Source organism: Pseudorasbora parva, chromosome 11 (assembly GCF_024679245.1).
Source record: "Pseudorasbora parva isolate DD20220531a chromosome 11, ASM2467924v1, whole genome shotgun sequence".
Taxonomy (NCBI): domain Eukaryota; kingdom Metazoa; phylum Chordata; class Actinopteri; order Cypriniformes; family Gobionidae; genus Pseudorasbora; species Pseudorasbora parva.
The window spans coordinates 8,563,188-8,580,876 of NC_090182.1; the positions used below are offsets into that span (position 1 = coordinate 8,563,188).

Consider the following 17,689-nt stretch of genomic DNA (forward strand, 5'->3'; position numbering starts at 1 on the left):
TTGCCTTTTCAAACAGACATTTTCCTGCTTCATCCATGTTCTTTCTTTTGTTTGCACCCCAGCTCTTTTTTATTCTCTCCTCTCTGCGAAGCTGACTCTTGTTTCCCCTCACAAGGGTGCTGCCTATCGCTCCCTCCCTCTCTCCCTCTCTATCTCTCCTGCACCCCTCCCTCACCCTGTGCTGTGCAGGCGGGGGATGGGAGCAACGCGCTCTAACCAGCGCAGCTCACTGCATTTCAGCACCTCCGAACAAAAACACCGACAAGCCTATTAACAACCAGATGCGCCAAGAAGAATAATAAAAAAAAAAAACACCTATATTAAGGAAAGGATCGCTTTCTTTAGCCTTTACAGCATTCGTCTTGTTTTCAAAGCATTCTCATTAATATCGATTGAAAACACGGCGGCGTTCAATCACAGGGACAGTGCCACCGCCCTTTTTTCATTGTCTCCTCTTCTCAGCGCACAGCTGAGGTGACTAAATTGAATTCTATACAGAACATTTCTCTCTCATTAAATGACATTTCACCTTCATAAGAGCAATACATTTTATATTATCACAGCGATATGTTTGACTTTTAATGAACATACACATAATGACTGTAAGTCTCCTGACTTGTTTTTTTTCACCTTTTTTCCTCCTTTCATCTCAGAAAGCCCTCTCTCTCCACTCAGAGTCTATGCATTCGATACTGCTGACAGCTCTTATAGTTAGCCGTCAGGCTGGACACTCACTCGCTCTTCCTACTGTCCCCTAAACTGACAGATTAAATTGTCACCGATTACAAATGAAGCGCCTCTGACTGCTGTGCCTCTCCCACACACTTCCTTCGAATCTCTCGCCCCTTTTTGTATTTATCATGGTGCTCATCCACGTTTTTTTTAAATGCACACAACAGGTGCAAGTCAAACGTTCTAATAAGTCAGCCTACCAACATAATGACCCTTTCCTCCTCTATACATATCCGTAGCCAGTTAATAATCAAGAGAAAACCAACAAAGGAATATAATAAATGAGAAATACAACAAAGCGATTCAAAGAAGCAAGTGCTGCAATAAAGTTATAAGATTACAGGCTAGAATACATAATATATATATATAAAAGAAAGTATATATATATATATATATATATATATATATATATATATATATATATATATATATATATATATATATATATATATATAATTTTTATTTATTTTTTATTTTTTTATCATTCAATAGAGGTTGGGGAAATTATTCCACCAGCGAGGAAAAGTGAAGAGGACAGTTTGAGGAACTGATTTTGTGTCCCTCATTCATTTGCACTATTCTTACAAGGACGTATAGGTTTGTAGAAGTGAGTACAGATAGGTGCATTGTACATTTCTATTTGTTAACTTAAAAAAAAAAGTTTCTTGCCTCAGAAAAACCTAGTACAGTTTCTAAGCTTTACTGACTTATTTCTGAGTTACAGACTATAATCCTAATGTGTAATGTGGCATCAGTATGGTTATCAATACCATTTTGGTGGACCACAATTCAACCGTAAATGCAGATTTGTTTGTGTTTAAGAGATAAGTTAGGTCATCTTTTAAAAGCATATTTAATAGTTTTCTTCCTTTGAAACCATAAATATATGTGATTTCTTGTTGCATCCCTGCATCATTTGGAAGGGAATTATAGTAATGTAAAATGTTCCAAGTGCAACCAAATGGGAACATTAATCACCATAAATGGTGACAAAACCATTTTAGGAAATCAACATCAATATTAAGTCAACGCATGTTGATTTTCAGTTTTATCGAGGCTTCAACATTCATAATGACTTTGGAAAATCAGTGAATGCAAGTTAGAAGAAGGATAACTGCAGAAGTGAAGGAAATTAGTGAAAGTCTATTAAGAACTGTTGTCAACAAATTGTTGTCCATTAAGTAACATTAACTTAAATGGGTTTAGTAAGAACTGTTACTGTAGGTTTTACGGTGTGTGTGTGCAGTTATATACACAAGCAATAAATAATCGTTCTCTAAAAAAAATAGGCTGAATAATCATTAATAATATTTATGCATTATGGAAGATATACAAATAGCCAAAGCAAATCAAATATGGATAAAACTGTAATGCAGCATATCCTTTATATATCTTGTGGGTCCACTTCTTGCCTGTTTGATGCCGAGCCTCACAGGAACCAATCCAACTCTTTAATTAATCAAGGCCAGGGCGGGAATCACATCAGGACCGCCAACAGCCCTGACACTATATCTATTAATGTCCACTGGGGCTATTAGATATCCATTGGAAGCTATAAACTCTGGGCAGTGTATCTGGATTTCTCTCGAGTCAGACATAAGCACACATCCCACACATCGGAGCCGCCAGCTCATGCTGTCTCTGGGCAGAAGTGACCAGACTATGGATTTACAAAGTGTTTTGAACTATATGATGCCTTGTAATGAAGGTGACCATTTCAATCCAATTAAGATGTATAGCTGACCTAAAAACCTCCCTTTGTAGTCAAGACTATAAGCAATAAACTCTCAAGTAAAATATTTACTGTAATGAAATGTGTGACAACTAGCGGCTTTATTTGACAGCAAATGAGACTGTGATGTCTGGCAGTGCTGTTTAGGCTGTTGTTTAGCAGAATGACCTAGAAGGACCCAAAGCTTTGACTCATCAGGCCACAGGACCCGTAAACGCTCCCCCGCCTTTCACCCTCTCAGCCTCTAAAGAATCTGAGCGCCCACGACAAAAGAGAACAGAGAGAGAGAGAGAGAGAGAGAGAGAGAGAGAGAGAGAGAGAGAGAGAGAGAGAGAGAGAGAGAGAGAGAGAGAGAGAGAGAGAGAGAGAGAGAGAGAGAGAGAGAGAGAGAGAGAGAGACCGCAGTGAGGAAGGAGAAAATGAGAAATAGAGAAACTGAAGGTGTTACAGTTTTTCTCATTCGCTTTGGCACATTTTTAACATTCTCTAAACTGTTTGCTGGAACATGAGACTTATATTTCATGTCTGCCAAATGTCTGCCAAATGTATATTCACCCAAAACATTTATGATTCAAAAACATTTAATGTGTCAGTAAAGTAGCCAATGCCACCAAAATAAAATGTGTTTTTGTCATTGTGTAAGCCACACTGGTTAAACTGCTTAGATGTTTGTTTTTTAACCATGGAAATATTTGTTATATACAAATTTCACGTGTTTTCTACTTTTTAGTTGACACTGTCTGTTTTCTACACTATCAATAATGTTTTGTCTAGCTGAATGCTCTAGATTCAGCATTAACTAATGTATTCTGTGTACTAATGTACTCAGCATTAACTAATGTACTCTGAAAAGTACATTTTACACACAAAGAAAATGCACACCTGGACACACTATGATAGTATGTGTCATTAACTACTGTACTTACATCAGTAATACAAAGCAGTGTACTTACTGTGTTCATGTTGTATTGCAAAACACTTTTGTGCTATATGAGGTGGGATACAATAAGGTTAGGGATTTATGGGTGGTTTAAGGGGTAACGAAAGGGCCGACGGTGCAATTCTAAATTTAATTACAACTGTTATTACATGCAGGTGTTTTATATATATGTAACTATGATGTAAAGAGATGCATGTACACAATAAGTGCATTGTATCAAATGATTAATTTAAATGTTAGTACATTATAGACACCTAAAGTGGGACAGAACATTTGGATTTATACATTTTACATGTAAACTGAGTTGCTTGTATATTTTTTATAAATATTCCCCCTAACACCCTTACATATCTTCCTATTGCTCTTCCATAAGCATGAATTTTAATTTTACATGTAACATATTTCTACATTTCTTCTGCCGTTCCTCTTTAGGGGTTGTGACAAACAGATTTTAAAAACTGAATGGATAATTTTGAATGTGATGGCTCGCACGATACAAGAATATTAGGAATTTGTGAAGAGTTTGACAGATTCACTGAGAATCAAAGTCATGTGCATTTAATTATTGTGCAAATTGTAGACACATGTGCTTACTCTTTTGCACTGGCTCAAAAATGTATTTATTTGAACTATAGAATTCAACCTATTTATATTTATTTTCACCTTTCCATTTTTCATGTATCATTTATGTATAATTCACGTATTGCGAAATGAGCACAGACATCTTTCCTATTTTCCGCGGTAAAGGTGAGCTCTGACTGAGCTGCCCTGACATTTCACAGACGCTCCCTGCGGGACACACACGGCTGTTACCGCCCGTTTGAGAGAAGGGGGACGGAAAACATCATTGGCAATCTCTCCAATTATGCACGCAAGCTGATTCAAACACCTGGCCTTTCTTCCGAGGTCTGTCTAGCATGTACACGCGCACACACACACATTCTCTCACTGTTGTTGTCTGGGTCTCATTGTGCTGTGATGCATTTGTACAACATTGACATCTCCCTGCTTTACCTGTTGGAATCGCATCCATCTGCTGTCTGCTCCTAATTGTTTCCCCCCTCGGGGTTTTAGATGAAGTTATCTCTCCTACTCTCTGCCCAAACAGACAACTGTCAGAATAAACAACAAGATGCTGCGCTGCTCCTTCTGAAGCCGAAACTCACCCAAACAAGTAGCATGTCATGCAGGGGCTGAGTATTTCTGTCATGGGACATATTTCTGTCCTCTGCAGTTCTCATCGATCGCCCATTCATTGGCTTCCCCTGAAATATGTCTGTGCATTATTACAATTAAAGGTTCATTAAGACACCTTAACTTCAACTGTCAGATTTTCTACACGTAAGCAGAACATACACATATTATTTGTATACATTTAGGGGCATCCAACATCCAAATGTCCGAGGCCATTTAAAGACCATTACGACAGACAGACAGACAGACAGACAGACAGACAGACAGACAGACAGACAGACAGACAGACAGACAGACAGACAGACAGACAGACAGACAGACAGACAGACAGACAGACAGACAGACAGACAGATAGATAGATAGATAGATAGATAGATAGATAGATAGATAGATAGATAGATAGATAGATAGATAGATAGATAACAGACAGACAGACAGACAGACAGACAGACAGACAGACAGACAGACAGACAGACAGACAGACAGACAGATAGATAGATAGATAGATAGATAGATAGATAGATAGATAGATAGATAGATAGATAGATAGATAGATAGATAGATAGATAGATAGATAGATAGATAGATAGATAGATGACAGACAGACAGACAGACAGACAGACAGACAGACAGACAGACAGACAGACAGACAGACAGACAGACAGACAGATAGATAGATAGATAGATAGATAGATAGATAGATAGATAGATAGATAGATAGATAGATAGATAGATAGATAGATGACAGACAGACAGACAGACAGACAGACAGACAGACAGACAGACAGACAGACAGACAGACAGACAGACAGATAGATAGATAGATAGATAGATAGATAGATAGATAGATAGATAGATAGATAGATAGATAGATAGATAGATAGATAGATAGATAGATAGATAGATAGATAACAGACAGACAGACAGATAGACAGATAGATAGATAGATAGATAGATAGATAGATAGATAGATAGATAGATAGATAGATAGATAGATAGATAGATAGATAGATAGATAACATGACGGAATAATGGTAAGACACATCTCATCACCTCTCTGTATCAGAGTCTACAGCTCACCAGAGTGTGACTGTTAGATATTAATTTCCAGCTCTACTCACTCATTATAAATGACTCTAAAATATTAACGCTGGATCATTACAGTGCAGTTATTGCCCCTTTAAAAAGACATTCATTAGACTGCAATAATGGCTCCTGTGCAGCAGAGGTTTGCAGGAGCAGCTTTGAGACTGCGGCTCAGTCATCAGAAGTGAATCAGGTGAGTCTCAGCACTAATGTTTATTTCTATAATCATTTGTGTTGAACTGTCCTCACATCTCTCTGCGAAATGAGGGTCTTTGTGAGAGTGTGTGAGTCAGTGCTGTCTGTCTACAGAATGTGTGTGAGTCAGTTTTGTGGCTTCTGTTTGACTGGGGCTTCCCTCTTCATTGTCACACTGCTCAGAGCCACGAGTGATGACCTCACTGCATCTATCATTCATAGTAAAAGGGCTTAGCCAGATCATGACATCATCAGAAAACCACTCTATTAAAAAAAAAAAAAAAAAAAAAAAAAAAAAAAACGTGTCATTTAATGTTTAATATTTATCATAGATGTTTGTTTCTTTAACATATGAGATTTGATTTGCTATAGAAATATAGAATCTTTAATGTCTTTAATCTAATTCAATTCTAAATCTGCATTGTGCTATTTAATGGACACAGCTTTTGATATTTATGCTGATTAAAGCTTTGCAATAGGCTACACATAAAATTTTGTTTATGTATTTTTTTTTTTTTGCTATGACACCTTTACTATTTTATTTCTAGGAGACCTGAATTTTAGATATAACCTGAAAGATCAGGAAGAAAAGAATGACTGGGTGTGTCAGCCTGCTCTACTGGATGCTGTCAAACAGATCATGGGTAAAGTCAGACCTCTACGGGTACAAAAGAAGAACTGCAGGTCTCTACAGCTCACATTTCTGAATGCATTAGATGCATCTCTTAAATACATAATGGAATAGAACAAATAAATCCTCTTTTTAAATCATATCTCTAAGCACAGCTATGCACTTATCCTCAATACGGATGTCTCTTAGTCATCTCCTCCATTTCTCTTGCCATATAATCTATTTTTAAGACCTATTTTTCCTCTCTTTTTTTCTTTCTCTGCCAACCTTAAATGATTGCATTATTGTAAAACAAACTGTCACATCCTGGCCGATCACCAAAATATGTGAATTTAATAAAGTGTGAACGAGAAAGGAAAGATATTGTAGCATGCTTTGTGTGCATTGCTATTCTTGTATGTTGTGGCATGATGTTTTTATTTTCTGCATTTGGTTTTGGCAGTTAAATTTATGTTTTTTTTTTGTGACCATGTTTTGCAGATATTTTGTCTAATCGCTTTTTGATTGGCCATGGGTTTTGTGTAGTTTATGGGGTAGAGTTCCTGGATTTGCCTAATGTATCTTAAAGTAGGACTTAGATTAAGCCAGGATTAGGCCCTAGTTCAATTAGAGCATTAAGCAGCTTTTATAAACGTGCCTTAGAAGAAAAATGTTAGTGGTGTGCATCAGTTGCATCTTGAGACAAAACAATGGCACTGATATATTTTAAGATCTGCCAGTGCAAGTTGCGTTCAGTTAAAACAGCTCAAACATGCATTTTAGTCTGGGACTATCTTTAGCTTGTCTGTGAAACCAGGGCATCTGTATTCAAATTTCAAATGTCAAAACAAATATTTATAGATTTCTCTAGTAATTAAGCAAAACTCCCACAGCCGGTTTTACTAATCATAGCCTAGATTTTTAGACCAGCATCCAAACTTCTAGCACTTTTTTTTTTTTTTTTCAAAACCAGCCTTTTTAGGTACTGCAGAATTAATAAAACATTCATATTTCTCTGTTCTATTCTCTGCAGGCACAGCTTAACGCACCCAGAGCTCTCTTCATCTATTTGTAAGCCAACGCGATTCCCGGATCTGCGATCCCAAAGTGTGTGTAATTTCTCCTCCATTACATTTCTCCGTCAGAGAACAGGCCATGATTTTACTGAACACAAAACAATTCAACCTCAGGGGCCCTGATAAACCCTGCTGCCTCAGCAGCGGCTGCCCTTCAGAAGCCTGATTCTAAAACAGACGCCTGTGGAGGTGAAACAAAGCTATCAGGCAATGCAGACAAGCCTCAGTAGTCCTCTGCACAGACCGAGCCATAAAACCACTACTGACGACCCAGTAAATGTGTGGATGTGTGTGAAAGCCAGAATATCAAGCAGAAAAGTTTCCTATTCTCTCTCTGTTTTTCTCTTTGCTGCTGGGTTATATCTGTGAATGCATATCATGCATATCTGTGAGCGCACCTTATTTTACAGTATGTACACTTACATGTACTTACAGTGTACGTACCTAAGAAAGTACTGGTTACAGTTTTTTTTCAAGTACTGGTTACAGGTTACAGACACTAAAAGTGGAACTTGAAGCCCACTTAGCAAAACCATTAATTCATGTGTCTAATTTTTAGACAAAGTCTGCAAAACTATAAGCACATTACGTGCTTTAAACTCAATTTTGCGATTATAAAACAAACGTTTTGCTAATCTTTAAACACAGTTTTCTACATTAGACACCTCATTCAAAACGAACAGATCTTGTATTTAATTTGGGAAACTGTCATTTATGCCAAAATCATTTGCTGAGTACCTACACCCAATGATCATGTGTGAAAACACTAGAAATCAAAACTCTGGTAAATGTGTGTGTGTGTGTATGTGTGTGTGTGTGTGTGTGTGTGTGTGTGTGTGTGTGTGTGTGTGTGTGTGTGTGTGTGTGTGTGTGTGTGTGTGGTAACTCTAGAGACAAACATAAATTGATTAGCCAAATACATGCCAAACTCCACACAGATGTGAATAATGTAAAACATTACTCTGTTGAGTCTTTTGTCTCTTGTTCGGAGAGCAGGAATTCGCCATAGCTCTTACATTTACATGTGCACAAATACACTGTATATACAGTATGCACACACAAGTGATGAATTTTACACAGTTATGGAACCGAACTGAATCCACACTGAAGTGACTTGAGCTGAATGAAGACACTATTGGTTATTAGAGCTGTTTTACTGCAATTTGTTACTACTGTGAAACTTCTTTAAAACAATCTGTATTGTATAAAGGGCTTTAGAAATAAAGGTGACTTGACTTGTATGCATATTCAGTATATTTTTTACAAAAATACATTTATTAAATGATCAAATGAGGTATATTTACACTAAAAAAACAGAAATGCAATGTAATTTTTCAGTCTTGGTCATAATAGTTTTGCAAATTTACAACACACACTGTAGTACAATTAAACGGTTGGCTTGCTATATGTTTTTTTTTCTTTCTTTTTTTACCGATTTAATTAGAAGAGAACAGTCTAATTAATGAGTGTATCATAGCTGCTTAGTTTGTCAAACTTTGTACACTCAAATGTACACTCTGCTCTGCTAATACTCATACTATTTTATTAAGTTGTATCAATACTACAATTTAAAGGTTCTTCTAAGCAGAACAAGCTAATATATGCCACAGATTTTATGTCAGTAGTCAAAAGCCTGACTTGTACATCTCAAATTATAAAACTGGACCACTGATTTGTTTTATTACAAAATATACCAACTTTTTGGGAAAGACAAAATTAAAAAATGTCTCTCTCTCTCTCTCTCTCTCTCTCTCTCTCTCTCTCTCTCTCTCTCTCTCTCTCTCTCTCTCTCTCTCTCTCTCTCTCTCTCTCAATAAGCCTATGATAAATTCTGTCATGTTTAATCAGTGGCTAAACTCCCAGCGGCTGCTGTTTCTCCACTCACCATCCCGAGAGTGAATTAATTCAGTAAATCTGTCTTATTGTCTGCCTGACACTCTCATTTGTTGGCCTGATACCACCTGCTTCCCCATTTATTCCCTCTTTTTCATGAACATCCTCAACTGTCTTTTCCTTTCATTTACCAGCTCACCACACCCTTTCTACTCTCACAGACTCCGCACAGGGTGCTATTTCCTGTTTTCTCCCCCTCTCCCTCTCCCTCTCCCTCTCCCTCTCCCTCTCCCTCTCCCCCTCTCTCTCTCTCTCTCTCTCTCTCTCTCTCTCTCTCTCTCTCTCTCTCTCTCTCTCTCTCTCTCTCTCTCTCTCTCTCTCTCTCCCTCTCCCTCTCCCTCTCCCTCTCCCTCTCTCTGTGGGTGTGGCAAAATGCAGCATTGGCTAGTTCTAAACAGAGCCCGGTCACCATGACAACCTGGAGATAGAGGGATAAGGAAAAACACTAAGTGCTAAGATCGCAATGCAACATTGTAGTGCGTGTTTCAAATAGAATGGAAAGGAGACAGAAGAGAAAGAGAACAAAAGATGGATATATCACTACATGTTTATACAGTAATTGGTCACTGAACTGACGTGGTCTAGTTCATAACTGCAATTTAAACCTAAAATTACTTCAAATGTGTCCGCCAAACAGTCGATGTAGCCAATTATATTCAAAATGTTTAAGGCTAAATACAATAAAAATTGTGTTAAAATAACCATGCCACAAACCAGAGGTTCAAATTGACTAATTGATAAAAAATTTAAACATAATTTTAACATCTAACAAGATGCAATAAAATAACAAAATCCTTGCCTTAGCGCGCTCATTCTTGCAAGTCATGCTACAAGGGAGGATCTAATGTTCTAATGCAGCACAATGTAATAAAGATGATAATATCTGATGTTTCTCTGTTCACAATGAGAGGACTTTTCTTACGCTAAATTAAATTACTGAAATGTAAAGCAATAAGCTGAACTCTTTTTCTTTCTATCAAGGTATTGTGCTCATGAAATCAGTAATGCTCTGAATGAACCAGGCCCATCGCAGGACTGTAATGAAACCTCTGATCCTGACACTCTTACTAATACTACTGGTCCACAAATATTAGCACTATTAGCACTATTAGTGAAATTGCGCAGCACTATCACAGACACACACATACACACTCATGACTCTGTTTGCGGTTGTTGTCAGAGTGACTCTGTCCTCAGAACTGGAGCACAGGGTGGGGTTTGGTGTGATTGACAGTGATGATGTCACAGCTATGATCTCAGTCTGCAAACCAAGGGCTCCTGCAGCGCAGAACGGAAAATTACCATCCCTTCCCCCACTCCATTTCCTCTCTCTCTCTATCACTCTCTGCCTCTCTGCGTATTCCTCCCTCTACCTTTTATCCCATCTCTCCTTTCTCAACACCCCCACTCTCCTCCCTTTCTCTATCCCTTTTTACTCTCTCCCATCCCCCTCTCATTCTCCCACACAGGCAACATGCATCAGCTTGGAAGGAAAATCTCAGCCGGCACAGAGACAATAACAGAGCTGAATTCTGCTTTGAGTGGATCTGCTCAACATAACAAAGCAAACAGTAAAAGAGCAAATCTGCAGGTCTACTGTAAAACTGTACACACACAAAAAGAAAAAAAGGACGAGATAAAGGTGAGACGAAAAAATCCTCCTGCATTAAAGCACACAACTATAAAAAAGCAGTTGCTATGCACAGAATATTAATAACTAAATGTGCACGAATAATGCTAAGTCTGTTTTTAACAAAGGCTCAGATGTTCTTGCTTCAATTTAAGCACACAATATGCTCTTTAAAACATTCTCAAATGATGCTTATGGGTCATCCGTTTTTTTCCCCCCGTCTGGAGCTCATGTCAGCTCAAATGCAGCTCTTCAATCCTGAGAAACTCACATATTTAGGTTATTTCCCACCCCCACACATTATCTTACTCTTATGCTGATAGTAACTAAAACAATATGTAAATATGTGGTTTACAAAGCAAGCTCATGCAAGCTGATCCGCTAAACACTACACCAGAGACAAACCATGTAAGAAATAAAATACAGGTTTATTTTGTGAATGAGACAGAACTATATATAGGGATGCAAGACAGACTTTTTCCAAATTATAGGTTGCAGACATGATCTGTTTGGTTCACACCCTGCTGAGAGGCCTCAGCTGCATGAAGAGAGACAGAGAGTTAAAAATGTTCTGCTCATGCTAATCTGATGAATCCTGTTTACAAAGTGAATTTAAATTAAACGTCCATTGGGAAATAGCTTGTAAATGGATTGAAAAAGAGATAGAGGCTCAGTGTTTGGAATGGGGGACACAATAAGGTACACCACCAGTAACCAGTACTGCAAGCAGTTAGGGAAGAAGAAAAAGGACGAGGAAGAAAACAGGGGAAAGGCATGTGTTCGGTAAGATAGCAATGGTAAATTCAAGCCCATCAGCATCCTTTTTTCCCTTTTTATGTGCCAGAGATTTACCAACCGAAACAGGAAAGCCGAGCATGGCCTCTTTAACTAACATGACACAGACAGCGGCAAATCCGCTTCACGTGACAGTCGTCTGACTGATGTCCAGGCCTAGAAACAGCCGTGGTAATCTCTGCATAATACAAGAGGTCAGAAATAAAATTAATAAATAAAATAAGCCTTCATTAATATAAGCAGTTGCAAATATGATGGAAAAACTTGAAACTGATCTGTTTACTTTGTCAAAATCAAAAGGTATTAAATAAGGCACCATTCAGCACACTGTTGCTGGACAGGGTCAAACTATGCTCAAGCTCAGTGTGGTTCAGCACCACGGAGAGCTCTCGGCTATCTGAACACAGCTCAGGGTTCAACATGAGTTGTCAGGAGCACAAGATTTTGGAATGCCCATAGGAATGAAAGACAAAGTATGTTTTAACTGGACTAATAGTGGCCCCCCAAAAAGTCTTACCTTCTCTTTACTAGGGAGTGTTTGTGTTCTGGTAAAAGTGTCTCCTCCATTAATACTGATCAGTTCTCCATCTGCAGGAGGAAATTGCGCGGGGAAAACCACTACGTCACTCTTCAGAGTGTCCGAGCTAAAACACACGTCATACTGCTGAGTAGATTTGGAGTAAGACCAGCTCCCGTCAGGGTGTGTGGTGATCATCGGGGCGCTGTACCTGCCCAAACTGCCGTCTGTCCTGTGGCATTTTACAGCTATCAAACTGATGAGGCTCAGTAAAAAGATGACGGACACACACACAATGGCGATCAGCAAATACAGATTTAAATCCGAGAAACTCTCCTCCTTTATCGGCGCGTGTCTGAATGGAGTCTTGACGTCACCTGCGCTTTCAACAACCACGACATCAATAGACACAGTCGCTGACAGTGAGGGCTCTCCGTTATCACAAACCAAAATGACCAGCGGGTGAGTTTTCAGGTCATTGTCACTCATTCTCCTCTTAGTCCTGATCTCGCCGCTGCTGGTTCCGATTCGGAACAGATTGTTTCCTTTGGGTTCAGAGATGTGGTAAGACAGCAGCGCATTGTAACCACTATCTGCGTCTACAGCCCTGATCTTGGCCACAAAGTAGCCCGCGTCAGCAGAATAGGGAATGTTCTCCGTGTTAACGGAACCGAGCTCGGAATAGGGCGCGAGAATCCCGGGACTGTTGTCATTCTCATCCAGGATAAAAACATTTACAGTCACGTTACTGCTGAGCGGAGGAACACCAGAGTCTGTGGCCTGAACTTTAAACTGAAACGTCTTGATCTCCTCATAGTTAAACGACTGTAAACTGTGTAAATCTCCACTGTCAGAGTTTATACTAACAACAGAATATGTCGTTCCAGACTTGTGAAGTGGTTCCAGTAATCCATAGGTAATTTTAGAATTTTCATCTAAATCTGGATCAGCAGCAGACATAGTGTAAATGATTTGTCCTTTTGGGCCATTTTCTTTTACAAATATATTTATAACATGATTTGGAAAACGTGGGGGATTGTCATTAACATCAGACACATACACCGTGAAAACGCGTGTGGAAGAAAGAGGCGGAGTCCCTTCATCTGACGCCATGATTGTGACATTATATCGGTCAACACGCTCTCTATCCAAAGGCCCATCCACTACAAGAGAATAATAATTCTTATACGACGACTGTAATTTAAAAGGAACATCACCTACCACTTTCCCGTGCGCATTCCCATTCTTTCCAGAGTCTTTGTCAGATATGGTTATCAAAGCAACCGTTGTTTCTTTTTTAGCATCCTCCCTCACGGTGTTCATTTGTGACGTTAATGATATTTCTGGCTCGTTGTCGTTTATATCTAAAACCTCTACTAATATTTTACAGTGCGCGGAGCGCGAACTCGCTCCTTTGTCTTTAGCCTGAGCATGAATCTCATAAGCATTGTGTTGCTCAAAATCCACACTGCCCTGCACTGAAATGACACCGGTAGCAGAATCAATTTTAAAAACGTTGTTTGTTTTGTCATCGCTGTCTTGGTGGACTAAAGAATACATTATTTCACTATTTACACCCTCATCCAAATCAGTGGCATTCAGATTTATGACTAATGTTCCCATAGGTGCATTCTCAACAAGACGCACTTTATAAAGAGCTTTCCCAAACACGGGTGCGTTATCATTTACATCTTGTACATTTACTATTATCTGTGTCGTTCCAGATCTTGGAGGTTTTCCTCCGTCTACAGCGGTCAGTGTGAGCTGGATCACAGGCTGTTTCTCTCGATCTAAAGCTTTCTGCAGCACTAACTCAGCAGACACACACGATCTCCTCCGCTCTGTACATCCAGAGAGAAATGTTCATTCGGACTCAGTTTGTAGCTCTTTACCGAGTTCGCACCGACATCAGGATCCGACGCTCTCGGCAACTGAAATCTGTCACCAACAAACGCATACTCCGATATGTTCAATTGCTTAGACCTAACACGAAACGACGGAGCATTGTCATTAATGTCTAAAATATTTATCTCAATGCGAAACAGGTTTAATGGATTATTAACAATGGCTTCTAAATTCACTGAACATAGCGGTGAGGCAGGACAAAAACCCTCCCTGTCGATCCTTTCGCTGACGAACAGAACACCAGTTCTCAAATTAACCTCAAAATATTTCCTTCCCAAAACTGCAGGGATGTGAAATCCGCGTGATTCCAGCTCTTGAATATTCAAATTGAGATCCTTTGCGATATTTCCAACAAATGTTCCCGTGTTCACCTCCTCTGAAATGGAGTATGCGATCTGGGCTGAAGCCATAGACAGCAGGCGCAGCAAAACCAGACAAATAACAGACCCGCCGAGAAGAATGATCCTAGCCATTGCGCATCTATTTTGTACACTCCACCAATCGCTGTAAAAATAATATTAACAAAACAGGTTCCATTCTTTGGTTATATTCCACTATATGTAATTAGTTTTCTATGCATGAAGCCATAAAGACGAAATGGAACAAAGCGCATGAGCGCGCGCTCAAATATGGACGAGGAGGAGTCAATGTGGGCGCGCACGAATGCTGCACCAACACTTCTATACTGACACCAAGTGGCTTCGTAGAGAAAACTAGGCTATAACATGACACACACACAAAAAAAAAAAAAAAAAAAAAAAAAAAAAGTAGCACAAACCACATTTGTTTCGGTTAACACACTTTAAAGCAAATTAATATACTTTAGGCTATATGTCATATCTTACCTTCTCTTTACTAGGGAGTGTTTGTGTTCTGGTAAAAGTGTCTCCTCCATTAATACTGATCAGTTCTCCATCTGCAGGAGGAAATTGCGCGGGAAACACCACTACGTCACTCTTCAGAGTGTCCGAGCTAAAACACACGTCATACTGCTGAGTAGATTTGGAGTAAGACCAGCTCCCGTCAGGGTGTGTGGTGATCATCGGGGCGCTGTACCTGCCCAAACTGCCGTCTGTCCTGTGGCATTTTACAGCTATCAAACTGATGAGGCTCAGTAAAAAGATGACGGACACACACACAATGGCGATCAGCAAATACAGATTTAAATCCGAGAAACTCTCCTCCTTTATCGGCGCGTGTCTGAATGGAGTCTTGACGTCACCTGCGCTTTCAACAACCACGACATCAATAGACACAGTCGCTGACAGTGAGGGCTCTCCGTTATCACAAACCAAAATGACCAGCGGGTGAGTTTTCAGGTCATTGTCACTCATTCTCCTCTTAGTCCTGATCTCGCCGCTGCTGGTTCCGATTCGGAACAGATTGTTTCCTTTGGGTTCAGAGATGTGGTAAGACAGCAGCGCATTGTAACCACTATCTGCGTCTACAGCCCTGATCTTGGCCACAAAGTAGCCCGCGTCAGCAGAATAGGGAATGTTCTCCGTGTTAACGGAACCGAGCTCGGAATAGGGCGCGAGAATCCCGGGACTGTTGTCATTCTCATCCAGGATAAAAACATTTACAGTCACGTTACTGCTGAGCGGAGGAACACCAGAGTCTGTGGCCTGAACTTTAAACTCAAACGTCTTGATCTCCTCATAGTTAAACGACTGTAAACTGTGTAACTCTCCACTGTCAGAGTTTATGTTGATCATGGAGGTCACCGGGCCGCTTTTAGAGCTTTCTAGTAAAGAATATGTGATCCGGGCATTATCACCTAGGTCAGGATCTAAAGCAGAGACTGTATGAATAACAGCTCCAATCTGACTGTTCTCTTTCACATAAACATTAATGACGGGCTCTGGAAAGCGCGGCGCGTTGTCATTCACATCAGAAACGTGTACAGCAATGACACTGATGCTGGAGAGAGGCGGAGTCCCTTCATCAGTAGCTGTGATGGTCACGTTATACTCGGACGCCCGCTCTCTGTCCAGAGGACCGTCTACAACTAAAGTGTAATAATTCTTGTATGAGTTCTGAACTTTAAAAGGAGCAGAGCCTTTAATCTTTAAGGTTACTTGTCCGTTTTTACCAGCATCATTATCAGTTACAGTTATCATTCCAACCATTGTGCCAATGGCAGCATCTTCTTTAACAGTGCTCACTAAAGACGTCACTGATATCGCCGGTATGTTGTCATTCACATCTATGATTTCGACCAATACTTTACAGTGTGCAGCTCTGGGGTTATTACTTTTATCTTTAGCTTGTACTCGAAGTTCTATTGCATTACTCTGCTCGTAATCTACATCTTTTTGCACAATAATTTCTCCTGTTTCGGGGTTTATCGAGAATGCATTGACATTTTTATCATTGTCGTGATTGACTATTGCATAAATTATTTCACCGTTCACACCCTCGTCTAAATCTACAGCTCGAACAGTAATCACGTGAGTACCACGAGCCGCATTCTCAATTGTTTTGGCTTTATATAAAGACTTACTGAAAACAGGAATATTATCATTAACATCCACAACGTTAACAATAACCTCTGTTGTTCCAGATCTTGGAGGTTTTCCTCCGTCTACAGCGGTCAGTGTGAGCTGGATCACAGGCTGTTTCTCTCGATCTAAAGCTTTCTGCAGCACTAACTCAGCAGACACACTCTGATCTCCTCCGCCCTGTACATCCAGAGAGAAATGTTCATTCGGACTCAGTTTGTAGCTCTTTACCGAATTAACGCCAACATCAGAATCAAACGCTCTCTGTAAAGGAAATCTCTCCCCTGGAATAGCTGATTCGGTGATATTTAGATGTATTACTGATGTCCGAAATGCGGGTGCATTATCATTTATATCAACTACATTTATTTCAAATCTGTAAATATTCAGTGGAGAGCTAACCATGGCTTCTAAAGGCAGCGAGCATTTAATGTTCTGCTCGCATATTTCCTCTCGATCAATTCTCTCTCTGACGTGGAGAATGCCAGTTCTTGTATTTACATCGAAATACCTCTTGTTCGTTCCCGAAACTAAATGAAACCCTCGTACCTCAAGATCTTGAATATTCAGATTAAAATCCTTCACCAAATTCCCAACTGTAGTTCCTGGGTTTGCTTCCTCAGACACGGAGTAGACAAACTGTCCGCCCGTTATATTCCAAAGCCGACACAGAAACAACACAGAAAGCCAAAACCGACATTTCGATTGCCCTTCGGTTTCCATTGTCTCTAAATCTTCTGGATATTACAAAATCATGACAATCCGATAGCATAGTCGCTGAGGAAATGTTCACACGAAACCACGCACTACAGCAGCTTCCTGACACAATGGCGAATTCTGAACAAAGCCTCTCTGCTCGGGAAGCTACGAAACGAGGCGGAGC

General features: G+C 39.7%; 1 protein-coding gene across 1 annotated transcript; it reads right to left on the reverse strand.

Moving 5' to 3' along the window:
- Positions 1-11,602: 11,602 nt before the first annotated feature.
- On the reverse strand, positions 11,603-17,665 carry LOC137093111 (protocadherin alpha-3-like). Its single transcript, XM_067457839.1, has 3 exons — positions 15,151-17,665; positions 12,401-13,873; positions 11,603-11,626 (listed from the first exon to the last, which is right to left on the reverse strand). Exons 1-3 carry the CDS (start codon positions 17,527-17,529, stop codon positions 11,603-11,605), a joined length of 3,876 nt encoding a protein of 1,291 aa, XP_067313940.1. The 5' UTR covers positions 17,530-17,665.
- Positions 17,666-17,689: the final 24 nt, after the last annotated feature.